We start from the raw sequence: 25236 nt of genomic DNA on the forward strand, positions 1-25236 counted from the left end.
CAAATTTACCCATAACCTTTTAATACCCTTCTGTTCGGTTTCAAATCCTGGCATTAAAATCACCCATGAGCAGAACACTGTCCTTGTCCTTTACTCTAACAACTACATCACTGAGTGTCTCATAAAAACTACCCATCTTATCTTGATCTGTCCCTTCACAATGCGAATATACTGACACAATCCTAATTTTCTTGCTAGACACAGTCAAATCTATCCACATCAGTCGTTCGTTTACATACCTTACTGCAACTACGCTGGGTTCCATTTCTTTTCTGATGTAAAGCCCTACACCCCATTGTGCTATTTCTGCTTTGACTCCTGACAGGTAGACCTTGTATTCTCCCACTTCCTCTTCTTTCTCACTCCTTACCCGAATGTCACTAACAGCTAAAACGTCCAGCCCCATCTCACTTGCAGCCTCTGCCAGCTCTACCTTCTTCCCAGGGTAGCCCCTATTGATATTGATAGCTCCCCATCTTATTACCATTTGTTTGCCAAGTCGTGTCTTAGGAGTCCCTGGTTTGTCTAAAAAACTAAAAAAAAAATCTCCGTCCGAAGAGACCTCGGAAGACCCAGAGGTACTGACCGACTACCGTAACATCGTCAGCCTATAGGCATCAACGGATGCGGTTATGGAGGGGCGTGTAGTCAGCACACCGCTCTCCCGGCCGTCGTCAGTTTTCGTGACCTTAGACGCTACTCTTAATCAAGTAGCTCCTCAGTTTGTTTCACAAAGGGTGTGTGCACATGCTTGCCAACGGGATCGGCAAACCGGACGGTCACCTATCCAAGTGCTAGCCAAGCCCGACTTCGCTGAACTTCGGCGGTCTGAGGGTACCCGATGTTACCACTGCGGCAAGGCCGTTGGCTGAGGTTCCGTTTACAGTAACAGTTTACGGCCAAAGAAAAGGAGGGAACGAGGAGATGGGCAGACAAGGGGGAAGGTGGGTGGAAATGGATATAAAAAAGGGGAAGGAGGATATGTACAGAGAGATGAGGGAGGAGGAGATTAATAGAGAGAATGTGGGATACGAGATGAACAGAGAGAAGGGATAAATTTATGGACAGAGATGGGGGTGGGGGGAGGAAGAGATGGTCAAAGGGAGGGAGGAGGAGGAAGAAGGGATAGAGAAAGGGGAGGGCGAGAAGGCTGAGATTAGGACGTACATCTAATTTCTACACATATTTTGTAATTGGGAAGCATTGCCGCGTTCGCTAGTTTTATTAAATTTTGTTGTCACGCGTAAACGTACAGCATAGAAACATTCACGCCGCTGTAAGCTAGTTAGATGCATACCTGTCGCTCGAATAGACACATGGCCTCACAGCATGAGAGCGATACGGCAAGTAGAAGCCGGATCGTACAGGAACTAATTGCAAATTTTTGTTAGTAGGTGCAGAAGATAAACCAGTCAAAGGCGCTCCCTGATCAGGCAGGCCCTAAACTAAGATAACTCAGTACGAGTTTACTGTCAGTTTCCGATTAGATAACACGTGAATCGGTGTACCAACTGCTACCAAGTTTAACGGGAATAGTTTTTTGGAAATTTTCACGGATGACGAACATTTGCAGTCTCATGTTAATCTTATGATCTTGTGGAGGAGTCTACGATCAGTTTCTGAAGAGGCAACAGTCGATTCTGTGTGCAAGTGCGATTTGGCGTAAAAACGGAACGATTTGTTAAAAGCTGTCTCGGAAAAAGAACACTTGTGATCTCGTGCTGGTCTTAAGAATGTGTAAATTATTACCTTTGAGTTTTTACGGTGCTCCAGAAATAATGCTTAGTATCTCCAAACTTTTCTACGAACATTAGTAATAGGTTGGCTCTCGGAAACTTTTTCTTGATTTTGTAATTCCACCAATAAAAGAAAATATAGTGGCATCCAATTATTTCAGAAGTCTCATTTTAGTAGCTTGGAGATTCTCCCATTTTGCCTCTTCATTACGCACTTTTTATTGCACGCACGTTAGAGTCGGTGACTGGCACGGAAAAAAAAACCGGGAAGACGACTCTGAGCCCTCTTTACAAGATAGGGGATAAGCGAGTTGCTCCCAGTCGTCCTACAAGTGCGCGCTGGTGTTACTCGTGCATTTAGAAATCTACTGGGTCCGCAGCTCGTGGTCGTGCGGTAGCGTTCTCGCTTCCCGGGCCCGGGTTCCCGGGTTCGATTCCCGGCGGGGTCAGGGATTTTCTCTGCCTCGTGATGACTGGGTGTTGTGCGATGTACTTAGGTTAGTTAGGTTTAAGTAGTTCTAAGTTCTAGGGGACTGATGACCATAGATGTTAAGTCCCTTTAGTGCTTAGAGCCATTTGAACCAAATCTACCGGTTATGTTGCACCTGGCATATCTTTTAGGTGGCAAGTGTTGCATTCAGAAACCTACAGTGTAATACACAAGGATTGCAATTTGCATCTTTTGGGAACCTCATAAATATTATACTTGGCATACCCTAATAATTATTGTAGTTGCATCCCTAACTGGGGAAATGGCTAGTAAACGGTGTGCAATCGGCACCGCGGGAAATGTACTCTGACAATGAACATTGCGTAGTTGATATTACAAACGGACTTCAAAAGACGATTATTAGACATTGATTAGTTACAGTGGGAGGACGCTTTTATTTGAGTAATTATATAAACATTACACTTAGTATCTCAAAAAGGAGGAATGGTCAGTAAACAGTGTGTAATCGACATGGCAAGAAATGTTCTAGGACAATAAACATTGTATAGTGGAATTAACTGCAGAAATTTGAAAGACGGTTATTAGAGTGTGGTTAGTTGAAGAGGAAGGAGTCTTGAACAGTGTACATTTGAAGAGAACTGTGATTTAAAATTTTTCTGTGAATTATAATATAAAAAGTGAATTGATTAGACGGGATTTTATTTATTATGAACAATGAACATTAGGGGAAAACATTACTTTAGCAGCGCGGTTAGGAAAAAGATTTTATGAACAGAGATTACAGGAAATAATTTTGAACAACTGATGGAAATACGTTTTTAGCAGATAGAGGGACGCTTACTTAAGAAACCTTTCAAGAACTGAGATGACTGCATTTATTATTCGATAAAAGAGCATGTAAGGGCAATATACACTGATCAGACAGAACATTATGACCACCGACGTACTATCGATGTACACCCGTCCAGTAGCGTCTTCTGGAGAGGAATGGCTGCTAGTCAGACACATGCACGGTGCTTGTATCATTGGTGACCGTGCTGCCCGTGTTTAGAATGGGGAAGGCCCGCGATCTATCCGAGTCAGACCGTGAGCAGGTTGTGATAGGTCGACGGCTCGGGACGAGTGTTTCGGAAACTGCACGACTTGTCGGGTGTTAGAGGAAATGGAGATGAGCGTTTGGCGTCATTGGCCGGGAGGCCCCTTGCGGGGCAGGTCCGGCCGCCTTGGTGCAGGTCTTACTACATTCGACGGCACATTGGGCGACCTGCGCGCCGGATGGGGATGAAATGATGATGAAGGCAGCACAACACCCAGTCCCTGACCGGAGAAAATCCCTGACCCAACCGGGAATCGAACCCGGGCCCGTAGGACGGCGGTGTTAGAGGAGCGCGGTGGTGAGTGTCTACAAGACGTGGCTAGACGAAACCACGTCCAGACGTCATGAGGTTGAGCGGCCACCCCTCATTACAGATATCGAACTCGTAGGCTGGGTAGATTGGTAAAACAGGACAGGCGGCAAACTGTGGCGGAACTAACGTCAGGCTTTAATGGTGGGCGAAGAATAAGTGTGTCTGAATGCACAGTGCACCGAACACTCCTAGCGATGCGCCTGCAAATCCAATGCCCCATGCATGCACCAATATTAACACCACGACATCGACAATTATTGTTTAAATGGTCACGTGGCCATCGACACTGGACGTTGGTGCAGGGGCAGAGCGTTGCATGGCCTGATGAATCCCAACACCTTCTTCGTCACGCCGATGGGATGGTGCGTTCCATCATCTTCCATAGGAACAGTACTTGACTCCTCCATTGCGTGATGGAGACCAGCCGGCGGCGTCTCCGTTATGCGTGGATACTTGAGTATCCATGGGTCCAGTGGAGCTCGTGCAAGGCACCATGACGGCCAAGGAGTATCGTATACTGGTTGCAGAACACGTACACCTTTTCATGGCAATTAGGTTTCCCGACGGCAGTGGCAACTTTCAACGAGATAAAGTCCCATGTAACTAGGTCAGGAGCGTGATGGAGTGGTTATAGGAACACAGTGTCGAGTTTCAAGTGATGTGCTGTCCCCCCCCCCCCCCCCCCCCCCAATCCGCCAGGTCTGAACCAGATCGAATACAACTGTGATGTGAATGAACGTCGATCAGTTGTAGAGTTTTGGAACACGTACTGTGTTCGAGTATAATGACTTTACTGGAGACTAGAAATCTACTCTGTAGGAATCAGCATGGGTTCCGAAAAAGACGATCGTGTGAAACCCAGCTCACGCTATTCGTCCACGATACGCAGAGGATCATAGACACGGGTTCCCAGGTGCCGCGTTTCTTGACTTCCGCAAGGCGTTTGATACAGTTCCTGACAGCCGTTTAATGAACAAAGTAAGAGCATATGGACTATCAGACCAATTGTGTGATTGTATTGAAGAGTTCCTAGATAATAGAACGCACCACGTCATTCTCAATGGAGAGAAGCCTTCCGAAGTAAGAGTGATTTCAGGTGTGCTGGAGGGTAGTGTCGTAGGACTGTTGCTATTCACAATAAACATAAATGATCTTGTGGATAACATCGGAAGTTCACTGAGGCTTTTTGCGGGTGATGCTGTAGTATATCGAGAAGTTGTAACAATGGAAAATTGTACTGAAATGCAGGAGGATTTGAAACGAATTGACGCGTGGTGCAGGCAATGACAATTGAATCTCAATGTAGACAAGTGTAATGTGCTGCGAATACATAGAAACAAAGATCCTTTATCATTTAGTTACAATATAGCTGTTCAGCAACTGGAAGCAGTTAATTCCATAAATTATCTGGGAGTACGCATTAGGAGTGACTTAAAATGGAATGATCATATAAAGTTGATCGTCGGTAAAGCAGATGCCAGACTGAGATTCATTGGAAGAATGCTAAGGAAATGCAGTGCGAAAACAAAGGAAGTAGGTTACAGTATGCTTGTTCGCCCACTGCTCGAATACTGCTCACCAGTGTTGGATCCGTACCAGATAGGGTTGATAGAAGAGATAGACAAGATCCAACGGAGAACAGCGCGCTTCGTTACAGGATCGTTTAGTAATCGCGAAAGCGTTACGGAGATGATAGATAAACTTCAGTGGAAGACTCTGCAAGAGAGACGCTCAGTAGCTCGGTACGGGCTTTTGTTGAAGTTTCGAAAACATACCTTCGCTGAGGAGTCAAGCAGTATATTGCTCCCTCCTACGTATATCTCGCGAAGAGACCATGGGGATAAAATCAGACAGATTAGAGCCCACACAGAGGTGTACCGACAATATTTCTTTCCACGAACAGTACGAGACTGGAATAGAAGGGAGAACCGATAGAGGTACTCAAAGTACCCTCCGCCACACATCGTCAGGTTGCTTGCGGAATATGGATGTAGATATAGACGTAGATGTAGAACGTGACCTCAGAACTCATCGCCCGCCTTCCCAGAATTTACAGGAATTAGGTGACACGTGTGTGCAGATGTGGTGCGAACCCCTGTCCGGCGACCTACCAAGGTCCCATTGCTTCCCTGCTACGACGCATCGTCGCTGTTATCCGTGCCAAAGGTGGACGTACCTGGTATTAGGTAGGTGGTCATAATGTTCTGGCTGATCCATATATTTCCTTGTGGATGTATCTCTATAGAAAATTAGCTGAATTTAAGGTATATTTAATAGCACGCTTCCTCATAAATTACCATTTTCAATATGCGTGTAGCATTACTAAAGTCACTGATATCATCAATTAATATTTGAAGTTTCATAAAGGTGAACATATAAGGTAAGATGAAAAATTTATTGTGGATCTGATGCATGACGCTGCCAATTATAGGACTGCTATATAATGAAGGACAAACATTATTATTTTATGCAAGAGGCTTTTCACGATAAAATTTAATTTCATCGAAAGTTGGACATATATAGTATCCAGATGTTGTTTACCTAGTTCCTTCGATTTCAGACGCGTCCGTGCGCACTCTGTAAGTACTGCCACGTTTAAAATGAACAATAATTCTTGATTATTCACTTAACTATTGAGCGGAGGCGTCTTATAATCAATAATGAACAAGAATAGGAGAACGTGAGGCCTTTATTGAATAACAGATTTACACGAAAGTGAAAGAGTGATGATCGGAAGTCCTCAGAGCAGAGCGATGCCTTTCTCGGCCCACGTTTCTCCGTACTTCTTCTCGTACTTCCTTTCGGGATCGTACCTGTCCAAGATCATCTTGCTCACATCGGCGTGACGGTGGGTGAATCCTGCGGCGTATTTCATGAACTCCTCCCTCTCCTCCACATCACATTCCCCGCAGTTGGTTGCCAGTATGTCATCAAATTTATCTGTGTACAGAAAAAATACATTGCGTTCAATGACGTAACACACAGCGCTAGTAGCATATAGGGTGGAAAAAAATTGTGTCACGAAATTTTAACGCTGGATAGCTGATGCCAGTAGGAACCAAAATTATTAATGCTCTGTAGGTCGACAACGCACCATTTTTAAACTACAGGAACTTGGCACCAGTAGCTCCGATCGGCCGCGGGATTGCCCTGTTGCCGGATGATCTGGACGACACATGACTGCGAATGCTTTGCCTACCGGAGATTACGATGTATCCAAGGCGGCCCGCACGCTCCACCCTTCCACTCTGTGGGCGAATCCGCCAGGATCCCGACACATCCATTGTAGTTTCATGACAAGACGTATCGGTGAAAAAAACCGTCAACAGCTGTTAGTTCGCGTACAGAAAGTCTTTTACAAATTGTCTCGGCCCTGAAAAGGGTCTTTTTTCTAGCTAGGTAGCTAGGACATTACTTAAAGCAGCTGCTCGAACTAAGCGACACATGCTTGGTAACGTCGAATTGCCCTGATGTGATCGGCGGCATTTTTAGAACTAGAACCTTGAAGAATGCCCACAGGTAAAAGACTGGTGTCGTGTGGTCTGGTGATCGCGAGGGCCACGTCTTACGAGCACCTCTGCCAGTTACCTGGCCGTCGACGAGCTCATTTAAATATCCGCTCACAGCACGACTGTTAACTGTGGGCTCCCAATCATGCTGCAACTACATGCGTAGCCGTTATGTCCAGGGGAACATTTTCCAGCAGCCTGGGTAGAGTTTCGTGCAAAAAGTGAAGGTAATTTGCCCCGGTAAGTCGAGGAGGTAGACGGACCGGCCCAGTCAGATGGCCTGCCCAAATGTTGAGCGAAAATCGTTCCTTGAGTACGTGGACGCACGTGACGTGAGGATTTCCCCTTGCCCAGTAATGAACGTTTCGAGTGTTGTAAAGGCCATCCCGATGGAAGGTGCACTCGTCGGTAAACAAAGCAATAGCGGGGAAGTCGGGATCTCGTGCAACACGTTGCAGAAACCACCAGGCAAACCCTAGCCTATGATCATAGTCCGTCACAGGGTTTAGGTCTTGCGCAGTGTGGAAACTAAATGGATACTGGCCATCATCCCTCATAATCTCCCAAACTAACCGATGAGTGATTACCATGTCGTGTCCAACCGCTCGAGTTCTTCTCTTGGGTGCTTCCTCGAAGCGCTAGAGAACAGCCTCTTCAAATGCAGCATCCCGTCGTGTACGAGGTCTTCCAGCATCACTACGATATCCCGCTAACAAACCTGTTTCGGCAAGTCGCCGGTGAATTGCTGTAAACGTTTGCAGGAGTGGGTGGCGTCTTGCTGGGTACAGTTCCTCATACAGCCATGCAGAGAAGAATTACTAATGCCCCTTTTTCGTGAGATGAGTTATGAAATAGCTACCGAGCCCTAAGATAATGACATGTAAATCACTATTAATCAGTTGTTCATTTTCAGATGGTTGCTGAATCATGTAAAGAAGAATAACTAATGGCGCTGTATGGTTACATGAGTTATGGGACAGCTACCGACCCTAAATCGAGGACGTATTTAAATCAACTTCTATCATACTTCAGATGGTTTCTGCACCATGCAAAGAAGAATGACTAATGCCACTGTATGGTAAGATGAGTTATGAATCAGCTAATGACCCATAAATCAATGATATATTTAAATCACCTCTGACTAATTGTTCATTTTCAGATGGTTGCAGCAGCATCTAAGGAAGAATTACTAATCATATGTTGGAAGCTTTTGAGAAGCATGGTGTGCTGCGGGGAAAAAAATCATAAAGACTAGAAATGTAAAGAAAAGTGACATATGAACTCAGTGAACAAATGCCATGAGAAATGAGTGGCTTGTGTACTTAAAATGAAATTTAATGGTTGTATTATTGAAAATGTTACGTTTTTCACATATCACAATATATGATACTATGTCCTTTTCGTTGAGACATCTCCTTTCAAAAGCACACTCGCAAAATGTTTATGCCTAAAATGTGGAGCAGGATACCATTTCAACACGAAACTGAAACCATGATCTCACTGTTTCCTGGAGTTTTTAAGTATAAATCGATGGCACTAACAGATGCTGCTAAGCGAAGACTTACAATGTTTACGTGAGGCGTTAAATACAGACATTAAGAAATGAAGTGAAAGTGACATAATTACTAATAACACAACTAAGCAGCATAAACTAATATCAGCGTCGTTGAGCTACATTAATTTAACCTTACCAGTGTATTCTTAAGGACATAAATCATAATAAATCAACGAACACGTTCTTCATAACAGAATGACATTAAAATTTACACTTTATAAGTGAAATTACGAAAAATGTGCAGATTCACTTATTTGTAGTTGATTTTGCTTAGTTATTATGAGAAATATATTGCTTAATTAAGTGTATTCTTTAAAAATGTGTATCAAGTTAATTTAAAAGAGTAGATGTTTTAAATAACACCTGTGACTTAAAATATTTTTACATGGGACATACGACAGGCATATTTTTGGTAGTGAATAATAATGTTTATTTTTGCATAACATAATAAGAACACTGCGTAAGATTTTTATAAGGTCCTTATTGTTCAGCTCTGTCTGCTCCTAAGGAATGTTTTATGGCAGTACGTTTTTATTTGGGAAGATTTTTATTTGTTCCAGCATATACTTGAAACTGCTCTTTTCTGCCTAGGGAAAGATCTACAGGTTGTTTTCCCTGTTCTTCACGTAATGTTCTCCACACGAAATTGAACAGCAAAGGTGGACAATTTTGTTTGGTGAAATGTTAAAATGCTCTCTAAATCTCATTTCAGAGTTTCTGCCTGTTTTGCTTATGTAAAATTGTGCTGGTATAATATTTTACCTGTTTCTTCCACACATCTTGCACTGGCGTTCTTCCTATGTAATGAATGGATTGTTAATGAACTGTATTGTATGTGTATAAGCAATTCCGATGTTTGAGCTTTTACAGAAATTGACAGTTTTACAAGAAAGACTTGGTACATAGGGCATGGTAAAAATTTTCGGGTGGTTTCAGCAGGTCGTGTTTAGTGGCGAGGAGGCAGTGAGTAAGCTGTATTCTATTTTTACATTCTCTAGCTGACAGCTGTGAGCAAAGGATTTTAACAATAGTTCCTGGTAATGTTTTAGTAACACTGATTTCTGATAGAATATGTGTTTTATCAAATGGTATTTTATTCATCCGATTAACATTGATCTGAAATATGTTGTTTATATTATTCTGTATGACAGGAATGTTCATGTTCTGATCAGTAGGCCTAGGCTTTCTGTATATTCCAACAGACGGAATATGAATTCCTACTTATTTCCGATTTTTTTCAAGATTATAATATCCAGGTAATATATGGTTACGTGAGTTTCATGTCACATAGCAAACGTGCTGCAAACCTGCGACTGCGAGTAGCAATTCGTCTTGCTAAGACCTCGAGGCTATCAGAAGATACAAGATTGTTCGAAACGAGTAATCGCAAGAACCAGTACCAGTAGATGCTTTAAGCGTCACAAATTTAGCGGTTGGTAGTCATAGCACAACGTAAATAAAGCTAGACAATGAAAACATCATCTTCTGAAAGATATACAATCTGTAACGTGGGATGGATTCATTCTTCACGTATGCTGTAACAGTAGACAGTGAAGATACAAAGCAAACTAAAGATGAACTACGTGAATTAATTTAAAAACAACAATATCCTCATGCTGGATAGTTATTAGATTAATTTAAGTCACAGTCGCTATTTGACCGATAGTGCTATTTTGAAGTGATAACTCAACATGAAGTGCGTCGATGCATATTCTTGAGTCTTAAGAGGACATCATTCTCGAGTCCTGCATCAGACATATATTTCACTGCACCTGCGCGATGTGCTCTTAACACTAAAGCATATGCACTGACGCACATCATGTTCAGTCATCACTTGAAAATGACATATAAGCCGAAATCGCGACAGTGAGATAAATGAATCCAGGTGAAATACGTTGTTATTTCTGAAATATTGTAGCACTGTGGACCGAAGTAAACAGAATAGAATATGCGAAATAGCAGAATTTGGGTTTCCAAATTATAACGATCGTACGTCTTGCTACAACTTTTACACAAGGCAGCCGATATCGTGAAATGTGCTTGCTGATTTTGTGATATTCCTGTGGCGCCAGTGTTTTATATTGCCAGAAATTCGCCTTGATGCAGCTTAACACCCGTGAAGTAGCATATGGTACAGAAGTGGAGTGACGTACACGCAGCAGATGGTACAGTATGTACTACTCCGGTGGGAGAGTCCGCCAATTGTAGTGAATTGTAGTGAAGCACGATAAAGCACTTCTAATTCGTCAGCACATTCGGGTGTTAGGCACCAACTTATCTTATTAATTATTTATATACTTTTCATTGTACACTACTGGCCATTAAAGTTGCTACACCACGAAGATGACGCGCTAGAGACGCGAAATTTAACCGACAGGAAGAAAGTGCTGTGATATGCAAATGATTAGCTTTTCAGAGCATTCACACAAGATTGGCGCCGATGGCTGACATGAGGAAAGTTTCCAACCAATTTCTCATACACAAGCAGCAGTTGGCCGGCGTTGCCTGGTGAAACGTTGTTGTGATGCCTCGTGTAAGGAGGAGAAATGCGTACCATCACGTTTCCGACTTTGATAAAGGTCGGATTGTAGCCTATCGCGATTGCGGTTTATCGTATCGCGACACTGCTGCTCGCGTTGGTCGAGATCCAATGACTGTTAGCAGAATATGGAATCGGTGGGTTCAGGAGGGTAATTCGGAACGCCGTGCTGGATCCCAACGGCCTCGTATCACTAGCAGTCGAAATGACAGGCATCTTGTCCGCATGGCTGTAACGGATCAACGGATCTTGCAGCCACGTCTCGATGCCTGAGTCAACAGATAGGGCGTTTGCACGACACAACCATCTGCACGAACAGTTCGACGACGTTTGCAGCAGCATGGACTATCAGCTCCGAGACCATGGCTGTGGTTACCCTTGACGCTGCATCACAGACAGGGGCGCCTACGATCGTGTACTCAACGACGAACCTGGGTGCACGAATGGCACAATGTCATTTTTTTCGGATGAATCCAGGTTCTGTTCACAGCATCATGATGGTCGCATCCGTGTTTGGCGACATCGCGGTGAACGGACATTGGAAGCGTGTATTCGTCATCGCCATACTGGAGTATCACCCGGCGTGATGGTATGGGGTGCCATTGGTTACACGTCTCGGTCACCTCTTGTTCGCACTGACGGCACTTTGAACAGTGGACAATACGGTTCAGATGTGTTACGACCCGTGGCTCTACCCCTCACTCGATCCCTGCGAAACCCTACATTTCAGCAGGATAAAGCACGACCGCATGTTGCAGGTCCTTTACGGGCCTTTCTGGATACAGAAAATGTTCGACTGCTGCCCTGACCAGCACATTCTCCAGATCTCTCACCAATTGACAACGTCTGGTCAATGGTGGTCGAGCAACTGGCTCGTCACAATACTCCAGTCACAACTTTTAATGAACTGTGGTATCGTGTTGAAGCTGCATCGGCAGCTGTACCTGTACACGCCATCCAAGGTCTGTTTGACTCAATTCCTAATCGTATCAAGGCCGTTATTACGACCAGAGGTGGTTGTTCTGGGTACTGATTTCTCAGGATCTATGCACCCAAATTGCGTGAAAATGGAATCACATGTCAGTTCTAGTATAATATATTTGTCCAAAGAATACCCGTTTATCATCTGCATTTCTTCATGGTGTAGCAATTTTAACGGCCAGTAGTATATTTAACCCTGATTGCAGTATGACAATCTCTCATGGTTACCCTACGAACCTACCGTTCTTATTTATTAAATTTCACTAGTTTTTAAAACATAAGAGTAACGATATTGCAACCGAAAAGCTTCGGACACCTTCGGGTCGCTTTGGCGCGCCTGGGAAGTGAAGTACTTCGGCTGCGCTAGTCACTCTGTTTCGGGCGTTCTGAAGGTCTGGTCACGCATCGCTGTTTCGGGTGTTCTTCAGGGCCGGATGTGTATCTCTGTTTCGGACGGACGTGTCGTACTCTATATCGGAAGTTGTCGGAAAAGTTACCGTACTATTAAAGAAGTTATGTCGAGTGTTGTAGAATACAGTGTAAAAAAGGATACATTAATGAGAGGTGTCGCCCACCATCATCGTCAGTGCTACAGATCTTGTCCTCTGTAGATACGGAGACTAACCTGGACAAGTGGCATCCCACAAAATAGAAATCACAAACAATGGTTCAAGTTAGACATGACAGCATAGCAGCATTCGTCAACGAAGATCCCATGACCGACGAGCTGTCTTCTGCGCTGGGGACACAACTTTAGAAGACGACAGGTTGGGGAAAAGAACGATTAGGGACTCTTCTCCAATCTCTACAGATATCCCCAGCTTCCAGATTTGACTTCCAACACGACAACGTACAATTTATAATTTCCCCAACACTAGCAACTGCAATTGCAGTTCTTGTGAATGCATAGCAGTTTTACACTCGTGTGTATTACGCCACTTCCTCATCCTCCAAGACAGCCGTATCATCAGATAGTGTCTGAGCTTAATGTATGTGAACTAGACGTGTCATTATTAGTAGCGGTTCGCACTAATGGTTAACGGTTTCCGATCGAATGTATTACGTCATTCCACCTCCTCTGAACGTTGAAATGGTCCAAGAGAGGTTTCGAAATTATAGCTCATTCATGAATCCTTATTTATGTAATATCCTACTCGGGCAACCACACGGAGTTATGAATAAATTACCTGAACTCTGAATTCATTTTCAGAGTACCTGTATTCTTCTTTGCAGTTATATTGTTCCTCGCTGTCTTCTGATTTTCTCCTGAAGTGCAGTTAAGGTTTAATGTCCCGAACTCGACATTTCGGCCAGCAGAGAAAGCAGCTATCAACAGTGTTGTTTAAATAGTTGATGAAAAAGCAATGACGAAAATGAGACTCGATTTCTCCAGTGATCTGTCGTGGACGAAAGTAAGACTTAAAAGAGCTGTTGAGCTAAGTGGCCAAACTAATTAACATAGAATATAGACTTATGCTAAGATGTAGGTTATGCTGAGGAAGTACACGTCTCGATTCTAGTATTGTTTGTAAGTGAAACCTAGACCATGGTATATCCAAAAGCTAAGAAGAAGAATGGTGGAATTAAGATGATAGATAATGTAACAAGTAAAGGTGCATTAAATGTAGGAGGTAATAAAGACAGGAAAGACGTGAATGTAAGGGGAGGGGCAGGTTAATGGGACGTCTGTTAGTGTATTCAGAACTTGGTGCTGGAAGGAGAGGTAAGGGAGAGGTGGGAGAGGAATAATTCTTGGGTTGGACTGGGACCAGAAAATGCACTATAGATTAGAGGGCGTGCTCTATGCTATAGTTGAAGAGAGAAGAAAAGATTGCCAAAAGACATTAAGATATGTAGGACGACACGAAACCAGTCGAAAAATGAAAGCGTTAAAAATTCTGAAAAAGAAGGCGTTATTGCCAGTGAGTGTGTCAATTTATTGTATGCTTCTGAAACAGATTCTCTTCCGTATCTAGTCATCGAGCGAAGTGGCGCTGTCGTAAGACAGAGACTGGACTTTTATACGGGAGTATGGAGGTTCAAAACCCTGACTGAACATCCGGATTTAGAGTTACATTGAATGGGAATGCTACGGGACTTGCACACTCCTCAGCCCGGGTTCGGATCTAGAGCCTCTGGCTCCATAAACTGCTGTGACATTGTGAATGAGCTACAACTTGACGTTGGCTGTACATCATAGATAACATAAGATTTCACTGAAACCAACATCTAAGTCAGGTGACGTAAGGCACGAAGTTTCTGTCATTACACGCTATGTAAAGTGAAGCTGACAGTTAAAGTTTTTCGTATTTATTGCTGAAATGAAGCATTTATGTTAACAATTTAACGATTTTTTGTATTACTTTTACACATTTAGAGGAACAGTTAACCAAATTTGCACATCATTAATGCTATCGTTATCGTTTTTAAACGTGGTCGAGTGAAACGTACTGATAGTTCCTTTGTAAGCGACAGACTTACAGTCATTCAAATAATACTTTCTGTTGTCGTAACATGTGTCCTTTAGTTCACCACTTTCACAAAAGTAGAAAACAAAACACCAGTTTGTCAGTCAGCATTAGCTTCCTGACGATTCCTTAGTAATACATGTCAAATATGTTATTATCCATTTGAAAGAAATGAAATCTGTTTCTATTAATAGCATCCAGTTTCTACACAAAAGTAAGCATTTATCTATTATGACTGTGGCTATATACAGTATATAAGTAAGCAAAAGACTGGCTACTTACATCAAAACAATCTGCTTGGGGAATGTTACTGGTGGACTACACAAGAAGGGCTGCTTTAATAGTTCTAATTAGTAGTCATCATTCATGCTTACGACGGTACGAGACTATTACAAGCAACTTTTCACAAGAAACGACTATTTTTAGTGACATGTAAGCCCAACCAAGATCATCTGGATGTGTTTTCCAGTGCTGTGAGGAATCGTGGAAGACAGGATAAAAATCTCATAGCCAAGCAGTTTGAAGCTGCTACAAGTTACTAACGGTGCACATTCAAAGTCATACACTTAATTGCTCTGTCATTGATGCTACCACATTGATTAGCGTAACATCAAGTAGTCAAGAAAATGAGGAAACTGAAGTCAAGTTACCTATAGCTGATCTTTATCTTTTGTGTTTTGCTCGTGTGAAAAAATTAATGAAGTTGAGTGTCACTCTATAATCTTAGTGTCATTTTCATACCTTAAAATTATATCACAGTCACAATTATTAAGCTCACTGAACGATTTTTCTCTCGTACAGTGTTTCCATAGTATGAAATTACTGGATTCAAAAAGTAAATCTAGAAGATTCGTGTTAAATGATAATGTAATAAGAAATTTCCACAGTACAAGGATATATGTTTTGTAAAAATGCTATTTTATGTGACATAGTTACTGATAAATTAAGTGCTTATATTGTTACCATCATTTCTTATATTTTTCTGTGTGTTCGTTCATGACATAAGCAATCTGATGAACACTTTGATACTAGCTACGAACTGAAAAGTTTCAGTCATCAGAAATGCCATGACATATTACGAGCAAAAACTGTAGGCCTTGTCCGCTTACACACATCATATGATGAGCTCAGGTGTAAACAATGGTAATGGATAGTCGATGAGAAACAAAGTTATCTCATGTAGAACATAGTACGTGATGTATATTATTTGTATTAGTTGATAGTTATACAATAAACCGAGAAATGTCAGCTTTATCTATAATTTCAGATTCTCACTAATGGCAATTTTGCAAGCATCTGTGCTTGCAAGCAATGGTAAGTGCCAAACCACGGCTGCCAGTAGTAATAACGTATGCAATGTTTGAGCCAGGAAGAGCTTTTCAAAGAACGGCTCGTGCATACCTGAGGATGATGTGGTTAACTACTACAACTCCAATAACGTTCCTGTATGCGTTCCTGGATGGAAATGCTACTCAGAAGTTGTTCCTAATAAATTAAACCTCATTAACTGTTGAAGAAAGGAAGCCTTGTCGGTTCCTTTACTATAGTTTACGTGACAGAATTTATTGTCCATCTTCAGAAGTATGTACCAAAGAATTAAGTAAAGCAGTATTTCCGTAAGTGCGAAGTTCAGTTTCTGTCCCATAGATAGTGTTAAGCACAAAAGAGGCTCACACAATTTATTTTTCGAATCTGAATTGTATGATGCTCGCCAAGTGTCACAAAGCTGCCTGGCACATTCTGGTAACACCAACGTTACCGACTGACTATTTAATTTGTTCCATTTAACCATTTCACGTTACTTGTTATCCATAATGATTTACCTATTAATCATAATCTGTTTACCATTTGTCTATTACCATTAGACATGTTTATCATCAACAATTAACTTTCTATCCTTTAGTCATTTACCCATAACCCATTTTCCCATTACCTATTTACCTTTTTACTGTTACCACTTATCTGTTTACTTGTTTACCCATTTCCCATTTATTATACATTTACTCGTTTATCCATTACCCATTTTCCCATTGCATATTTCTGTGTTATCCACTTATCCACTACACATTTACCCAATACCTGCTTACCCATTAGCGAATACTTGTATGCATATTTATTTGCTGTGATTTGCAGAATTACCAGTTCACTGATTAACGCATTCAAATTTCCCAGTTTACTTGTTTATTGATTTATCTGTTTACTGATTTACCCATTACCCTCTTTACCTCTTTTCTTATTTACCTATTAGCTGTTTACCTGGATACCACATAACCATTTACCTATCATCCATTCATCTTTGTATCTGTTCACTCATTATTTATTAACCCATTACCTGATTACCAAGTCACCCATTTATCCATTACCTTATTTATCTGTTTACCTTTTTACCCATTCACCTGTTTATTTGTTCACCCATTTAACCAATACATATCGACCCATTTACCTGTTAATTATTCACATTTCAGTCACTATACAATTTACCCATTTAACCGTGTACCAAAATGTGGTACAAAAATATGGAAAATTAACTTTGCGACACATGACGTAAACATTGCTTTACTGTGATGCTGGCTTGTTTTTCTAAACATTTTGGATGTGGGAAGAACATTGTGCACTTTACAACCACCATACAAAAATTTTGATGTGAAAAATGAGTACTTTCTGTGTCAGTTGTACTTCTCATCGAGCATGCTTCATAGATTGAAGGATGAACGTTTAGAATTGTTGTTATCTGTTGGTGACAACAATAGTTGATTTTATTTCCGATTTGAAGGTTTGCAGAATAGTAGTTGGAGTAAAACACATCTACAACAACTATGTATTTCTAATTCCTTAATTACAGTGCATAAGCTAATGTTGGTTTTTCACTATTTATGGTGAGTGTGTATTTCACTTGTTGCCCTATAAGAGAAATACAAATATCAGTAGCTACATTATACGCTTGTGGTGACAGTTGAAATTAATCACAGAAGTTATGCATTTCAAGTAATAAATAGCTTTTGCTATATACCTTATAACAGTGCTCCAGCAAGAGAGATCTCCGTTATTTCTGGAAATTCAATATAACGCTCTCTGAGCTACCGCTCTCTCAAAGTATTTCGAAGAAAATCGAGAATCAGGACTGACTGACTTGACCTTTCCGTGCTGAGTTCCAGTTGACAATTCATTGATATCGTTCCCAGACCAAACGTATTGAAAAATTTTTATGTTTCGGATAGTCAGCCATTTGTTTCTACAGGTCGCCTTTTCTGCAAAAACGCTTCTGAGTTTGATTTCATACATCTGTAATCTGCTACGTAAGTACAAGAGATCATTTTCCAAAACATATTCAGTCTAAAAATGCACACATTTACAATGCATACAGATAACAATTATCTGTATTCACTGTAAATGTATATTACACATTTTCTGACATCTTCGGAAATACTGTTTTCGCTTTTTGTTATGTTGATTTGAAAATTGGTCTCTGCCTGAAATTGGTCATCGAATGAAAAATAAAATATTTGCAACTTGTACTGGTTGTTCGTTCTATTCATATTGTACTGCGTTCAGCAGAATGTGTAATGCACTGAGTGTTAGCAAGACAAGATTTGCCAGAATAATAAAAATGCTAAGTCAGTGAGTTTGGTCTTGCTCATGGGTGTCTTCCTGCCTCGTGAGACTTGACAAGAATCATACAACAATTTTAATGTGAAAAATAATTACACTGAGGTTCTGTGATGCCTTAAACTATCTATGGTACAGAAATCGAACTTGGCAGTTACGCAAATGTTTTACTTAAGTTTTGGATAAATACCTTTGAAGATGGGACAAAAAAATACATCAACCGGAAAAGTACTTTTGAAGTACTGGAAGTTACACCCTTCACATAATGTCTTGGATAAATGCTTTTGATGGTGGAAAAATATATACACTCCTGGAAATGGAAAAAAGAACACATTGACACCGGTGTGTCAGACCCACCATACTTGCTCCGGACACTGCGAGAGGGCTGTACAAGCAATGATCACACGCACGGCACAGCGGACACACCAGGAACCGCGGTGTTGGCCGTCGAATGGCGCTAGCTGCGCAGCATTTGTGCACCGCCGTCGTCAGTGTCAGCCAGTTTGCCGTGGCATACGGAGCTCCATCGCAGTCTTTAACACTGGTAGCATGCCGCGACAGCGTGGACGTGAACCGTATGTGCAGTTGACGGACTTTGAGCGAGGGCGTATAGTGGGTATGCGGGAGGCCGGGTGGACGTACCGCCGAATTGCTCAACACGTGGGGCGTGAGGTCTCCACAGTACATCGATGTTGTCGCCAGTGGTCGGCGGAAGGTGCACGTGCCCGTCGACCTGGGACCGGACCGCAGCGACGCACGGATGCACGCCAAGACCGTAGGATCCTACGCAGTGCCGTAGGGGACCGCACCGCCACTTCCCAGCAAATTAGGGACACTGTTGCTCCTGGGGTATCGGCGAGGACCATTCGCAACCGTCTCCATGAAGCTGGGCTACGGTCCCGCACACCGTTAGGCCGTCTTCCGCTCACGCCCCAACATCGTGCAGCCCGCCTCCAGTGGTGTCGCGACAGGCGTGAATGGAGGGACGAATGGAGACGTGTCGTCTTCAGCGATGAGAGTCGCTTCTGCCTTGGTGCCAATGATGTTCGTATGCGTGTTTGGCGCCGTGCAGGTGAGCGCCACAATCAGGACTGCATACGACCGAGGCACACAGGGCCAACACCCGGCATCATGGTGTGGGGAGCGATCTCCTACACTGGCCGTACACCTCTGGTGATCGTCGAGGGGACACTGAATAGTGCACGGTACATCCAAAATCGTCATCGAACCCATCGTTGTACCATTCCTAGACCGGCAAGGGAACTTGCTGGTCCAACAGGACAATGCAGGTCCGCATGTATGCCGTTCCACCCAACGTGCACTAGAAGGTGTAAGTCAACTATCCTGGCCAGCAAGATCTCCGGATCTGTCCCCCATTGAGCATGTTTGGGACTGGATGAAGCGTCGTCTCACGCGGTCTGCACGTCCAGCACGAACGCTGGGCCAACTGAGGCGCCAGGTGGAAATGGCATGGCAAGCCGTTCCACAGGACTACATCCAGCATCTCTACGATCGTCTCCATTGGAGAATAGCAGCCTGCATTGCTGCGAAAGGTGGATATACACTGTACTAATGCCGACATTGTGAATGCTCTATTGCCTGTGTCTATGTGCCTGTGGTTCTGTCAGTGTGATCATGTGATGTATCTGACCCCAGGAATGTGTCAATAAAGTTTCCCCTTCCTGGGACAATGAATTCACTATGTTCTTATTTCAATTTCCAGGAGTGTAGATAGTTCCAATACTTTTGAGTTCTCTGTGAAGTACTTTACAATATTGCAATTTAAACACTTAATGTGATTTTTCCAATAAATGCTTTTGAATATGGCTCAAAAAAGAAAGTTCTGTGTGTTCGGACACTTTTTATACCCTGCAAAATACTTCGTGTGAATTCTTTTCAGCACCCTGTAAAGTACATTGAAAATCTGCAAGTTATAACCTTATCCGTTTTGAATAAACGTATTTATTAAGGCACAATAAAATTAAGTGCATTCAGAAACTTTTGATTATTACCGCTTCTGATTGGCTGTTTCGTTTTAATGCTCTGTGATGTATTAGGCTTCGATTCCTATAGTAAAAGAAGGCTGTGACCGGGAGGGGGGGGGGGGGAAGGGGGTAGTGGTTGGGAGAGTAGTGGGAAGTCTTGCAAAGCACAACTGGACTAGTCCCATCATCTTGGAATTTTTTAAAACTTTAAACATATTTAAAACTTTAAAGTTTAAATGTCCAGCCAGTTGCTATAACTAATTTTTAAATTTATTGATATCCACGATCTTAAATTTTTAAATTTCCAACCATCCTCCATTTTTATTTTTTAAATTTCGTGCTATTCACCATGTTCATGATTTCACTTCTTCAATGTCGCTGGCTTCACCTGACGTCACCAACTTTCAAGACAAGTATAAGATCATTAATGAAGTCATAGCAGAAAGTTCCTCATTGGTCCATAACTAAAGCCAAGACGGCAGGGTGCGCCATAAGTCTCGTACCATTCTGCCTACACTGGTTTCCCTAAAGAGCTAAAGGCGAATGCTGGAATAGTTCCTTTTTAAAGCCACGGCGGACTTTCTTTCTTATCTTTTTCCAATCCGAGTTTATTCTCCTTCTCTAATGACTTTGTTGTGAACATGGTGCTAAACACTAATCTCCTTTCGCTCTCTCTCTCTCTCTCTCTCTCTCTCTCTCTCTCTCTCTCTCTCTCTGCGGCTAATGTTGCCAACACTTACGTAATGCCAGAGAAATTGAGTATCAATTTAAACAACAACTTTGCCATCTTCAGTGTACCCCTGTACTCGTCGACGGGGAGCACATGGCAAGTGCCATCACCCGATTTCTGAGGGACTTCGCTCGCTGGAAGAGGAGCCAAAATAACCGAACACTCGTCTCGGCTTGTCCGTGGACACTAGACCATTTCTGAAAAAACGACGGTCATAGTTCCCTGGGTATTTTCCAACTACTTTACTCTTTTACAGCGCGATACTTTCAGACGAGATGGTTGCTCACTGTTTATTAATTTTGCACCCTTTGTTCGAAACCCGATTACTGTCTATAATTATTTTCTTTTGTTTTCCCGTAGAAGGTTATTACACGAATGAGTCATATCAAATTAGGAGCTACAAGGGCGTTATGTTAAAATTCAACCTGATTTCACAATAAGTGCCACACATTTATTATGTAATATACGTGTGTGTGTATGTAATGTTGAGGGCTTACAATCTCATAAGAACTCTTACATTAATTCTTATATTTTGCTCATAGGTTTATTATCCACGAAGATTTGCTGCATTCCTTTGGATGATACCGATCGTAGAAAAATTCGGAACACAGATATTTTGAAAACCACAAGCATCGTGCGAAGCCAGTTTTGTCACAGTTACTTTTCTTCGCAAGAGTCACCCATGGAAAACAACGTCCTTAACAGTGGTGAGGATTTCCCGCGCTGCCCATAACTTCGTGGAAAACCATACATAACGATTCACTTTTCCGAAAACTGGCGCGCTTGCAGTTGATTATGACTCAAGACAAATTACAGGGGTTTCACCGTACACAATTTCAAATGATCGACTAATTTTTTTCAGTTCATTCATCTGACATACAATTAGCAGACTAATAAGGACGATTTCGTATCAATACACACTGGAAAACATTCGTGCAGTAATCATCTACGGACATGGGTACATAAACGAAAAGTAAAGTAAACTTAATAATCGGATTTCGAATACAGGGTGCAATATTAAGAAGCCGCGACAGTAACTACTGTGCCACCACTTTCCCTGCGGATGTTGTGGTCTTCAGTCTTGAGACTGGTTTCATGCAGCTCTCCCCGCTACTCTATCCTGTGCAAGCTTCTTCATCTTCCACTACTTATTGCAACTTACATCCTTCTGAATTTGCTTAGTGTATTCATGTCTTCGTCTCCGTCTACAATTTTTACCCTCCACGCTGCCTTCCAATGCTAAATTTGTGATTCCTTGATGCCTCAGAACATGTCCTACCAACAGGTCCCTTGTTCTTGTTAAGTTGTGCCACAAACTCCTCTTCTCCCCAATTCTATTCAATACCTCCTCATTAGTTATGTGATCTACCCATCTAATCTTCAGCATTCTTCTGTAGTACCACAGTTCGATAGCTTCTATTCTCATCTTGTCCAAACTATTTATCGTCCATGTTACACTTCCATACATGGCTACACTCCATACAAATACTTTCAGAAATAACTTCCTGACACTTAAATCTATACTCGAATTTAACAAATTTCTCTTCTTCAGAAACGCTTTCCTTGCCATTGCCAGTCTACATTTTATATCCTCTCTACTTCGACCGTCATCAGTTATTTTGCTCCCCAAATAGCAAAACTCCTTTACTGCTTTAAGTGTCTCATTTCCTAATCTAATTCCCCCAGCATCACCCGACTTAATTCGAGTACATTCCATTATCCTCGTTTTGCTTTTGTTGATGTTCATCTTATATCCTCCTTTCAAGACACTGTCCATTCTGTTCAACTGCTCTTCCAAGTCCTTTGCTGTCTCTGACAGAATTACAATGTCATCGGCGAACCTCAAATTTTTATTTCTTCTCCATGGATTTTAATACCTACTCCGGATATCGCGCGGTAAAGGGCACGTAAGTAAGTCGTCGAAAACTTTGATCGTCATTTAGAAACGCTCGAGTATCCACGGATAAGCCGAGACACGTTTTCCCTTAATTTGACCCCTCTTCCGATGAGCGAAGTTTCTGGAAAACAAGGTTATGGTACTTGCTGTGTTCCCCTCCTGAGACTCAATGTTATTGGAACGGCAGTAAGAAACAGAAAACTGTTTAGTATATAAATTTAGTGCTACGCTTCACGGATAACAGCGTCAACTCCTATCTGATTCCGTTCACTGTTTGGACTAACGTTCAAATATAGGGCGGTGAACGAAAGAACGGCGGGACTCACCCTTGATTTCGCGCAGTATGTCGCTGCAACTGTCTATCTTTTCTTTCACCATACAGTCGATTACATCTTCGTCGTTGATGTTCTTGAAGTTATCGAAGTACTGGAAGTAGCCAGCCAGAACAGCGGGAGCCACTGTTAGCACCAAAACCACAGTGTAGACCCTCATGTTGGATGTGGGAATGGACGCCGAGTAACAATGCCCAGGCAAGGGCGCGCGCGATCTTTTGTAGACGTCCCCGTCTTAACGAGCGCCAACAGTTCCACCGAAACAAACAGATAACCGCTTCTCGATACGAAAATGCGTTTCACAGCAGACAGGGTAGAGGGATTTGATGACTTATTAATTTCATAGAGAAAACACCAGATTAGAGAGGACTGCCGTAATGATTCCGTTTAGTCACGTTCTATTCTAGTACAGTTCACAGTCACATTGTGGCATTTACTAATGACTGGAAGCTGGGGAACACCCTTGAATGCGCAGACGTGTTTCCCATCGTGTTCTTGGAGTCGCCTACCGTGATACTTTTTAAGTGCGTTAAGGCGTGTCGTGGACGATAAAGAAAGGACTAGAACAGGCGAGACATCACGTCAACAAGAAGTACCCTTTCTTCTTCGTTTTGCACTGATTCTTCTAGAGAAGAAAGGAATAAAGATTAAGTTTTAGCTACTCGTCGACGACGAGGTCATTAGAGACAGAGAATAAGTTCGGATCGGACAAGGATATCGCAGAAAATGGCAGGATTCTTTTCTATAAAAACATCTACGTAAGTCAGATTAGGGCCAGCAGCAGTCGGTGCTTATATACCGCTTATAGGTTGGCAACGTGTCAGTTTCGCGAGGCCAATGGGCAGTCAGAGACGTGGATAGAGCCGATGTATTTCTAGCACAGAAATTGAAGCCACTGCCTTTTTTGCTGTTTTTCGGTGTATTAGGTCTTTCGAGAGAAATACTTTGTGATTATGGCGGTGAGTGCTATAAAGTGAACTGATTTAAGTGATTTAGTTCTGCATGGCGCATGTCTCATGGATTAATTGCACAGATACGAAGATGTTTCAGTTGTGGTGGTGAAATGACTCTTTAAAGAGTCGAAGGTCTTTGTGGATGGTATCATCTGGAAGTGCAGCAAAAGCACACTGAGTAAGTGAATCAATATTTTTTTTTAAATTCAATAGTGGCAGCAGGTAGGTGGATCAATGTCTGTTAGTAATAGGGTCGCATGTTCTGTAAGTCAATAAACATTGATCGATCTATCTTCTCTCGTGATTTAATTAAAAAAACGTGGATCCACGTACACAGTATGCTTTTGCAGCGCTTCCAGATGATTCCATCCACACAAACATTTGACTCTTTAAAGAGTGTTAGCTGATAGAAGGAAAGCAGCGCGGTACTGCCTAGAAATCTCTGATAGTGTATCTGACGTTTTACTATCCCAGTTAGAGTTACAATGTTTACATAACAAACTGATACTGCGAAATAGCAAAAAATAGTCTGTAACTCCGATGCTATCGTAAACCGTTTTAGCTTGTCTCAGTTTCGTTGAACCATTTGCTTTTGTGTATCTACTTATATTTTAACACTGTTTATCTTTCCTTCATTATCTACTTAACCGAATCTTTCTTTGTATAACATACTCCCTTTGTTTTCAAGCAACGAAGCTCCAGATTTAGGGTATTTTCATGTGATCGAAACTGAGTGCTAAAAGTATTTTCCTAGGTCGATACGTTAAATATGAGTGGTGCGCCCAACATGAAGAAATTCCCATCAGCCAGAGCTTCAGTCTTGAATCGTCCGTCAGACCGCAGTTTCTCGTCCACTTGTTGCTCGAATTCCTCGGTCTGGATATAGTCCGCTGATTATCATTCACAGTAGTACAGCCACTTTCAATGTTTTCTAACCTTTCCTTCACTCATTACTGTAGGTCCTTATATAAAATAGGTACAACGTCTGATGAATATGACCAACTGAACATTCCTTTTCAAAGGCAAAAATTGAATTGCAGTAACGGTTTTCGTAGCCTCTGTAGTTTGCTTTCACCCGTAGTCAA

The 25236-nt window shown here is 42.2% G+C and overlaps 1 protein-coding gene across 1 annotated transcript; it reads right to left on the reverse strand.

Annotated features, from left to right (window-relative positions):
• Positions 1 to 6267: 6267 nt before the first annotated feature.
• LOC126272306 (ejaculatory bulb-specific protein 3-like) lies at positions 6268 to 23397 on the reverse strand. Its single transcript, XM_049975080.1, has 2 exons — positions 23193 to 23397; positions 6268 to 6536 (listed from the first exon to the last, which is right to left on the reverse strand). The coding sequence occupies exons 1-2, from the start codon at positions 23356 to 23358 to the stop codon at positions 6337 to 6339; spliced, it is 366 nt and encodes a 121-aa protein (XP_049831037.1). The 5' UTR covers positions 23359 to 23397; the 3' UTR covers positions 6268 to 6336.
• Between the last annotated feature and the right edge of the window lie 1839 nt (positions 23398 to 25236).

The sequence above is a fragment of the Schistocerca gregaria genome, chromosome 5, assembly GCF_023897955.1.
Source record: "Schistocerca gregaria isolate iqSchGreg1 chromosome 5, iqSchGreg1.2, whole genome shotgun sequence".
NCBI lineage: Eukaryota > Metazoa > Arthropoda > Insecta > Orthoptera > Acrididae > Schistocerca > Schistocerca gregaria.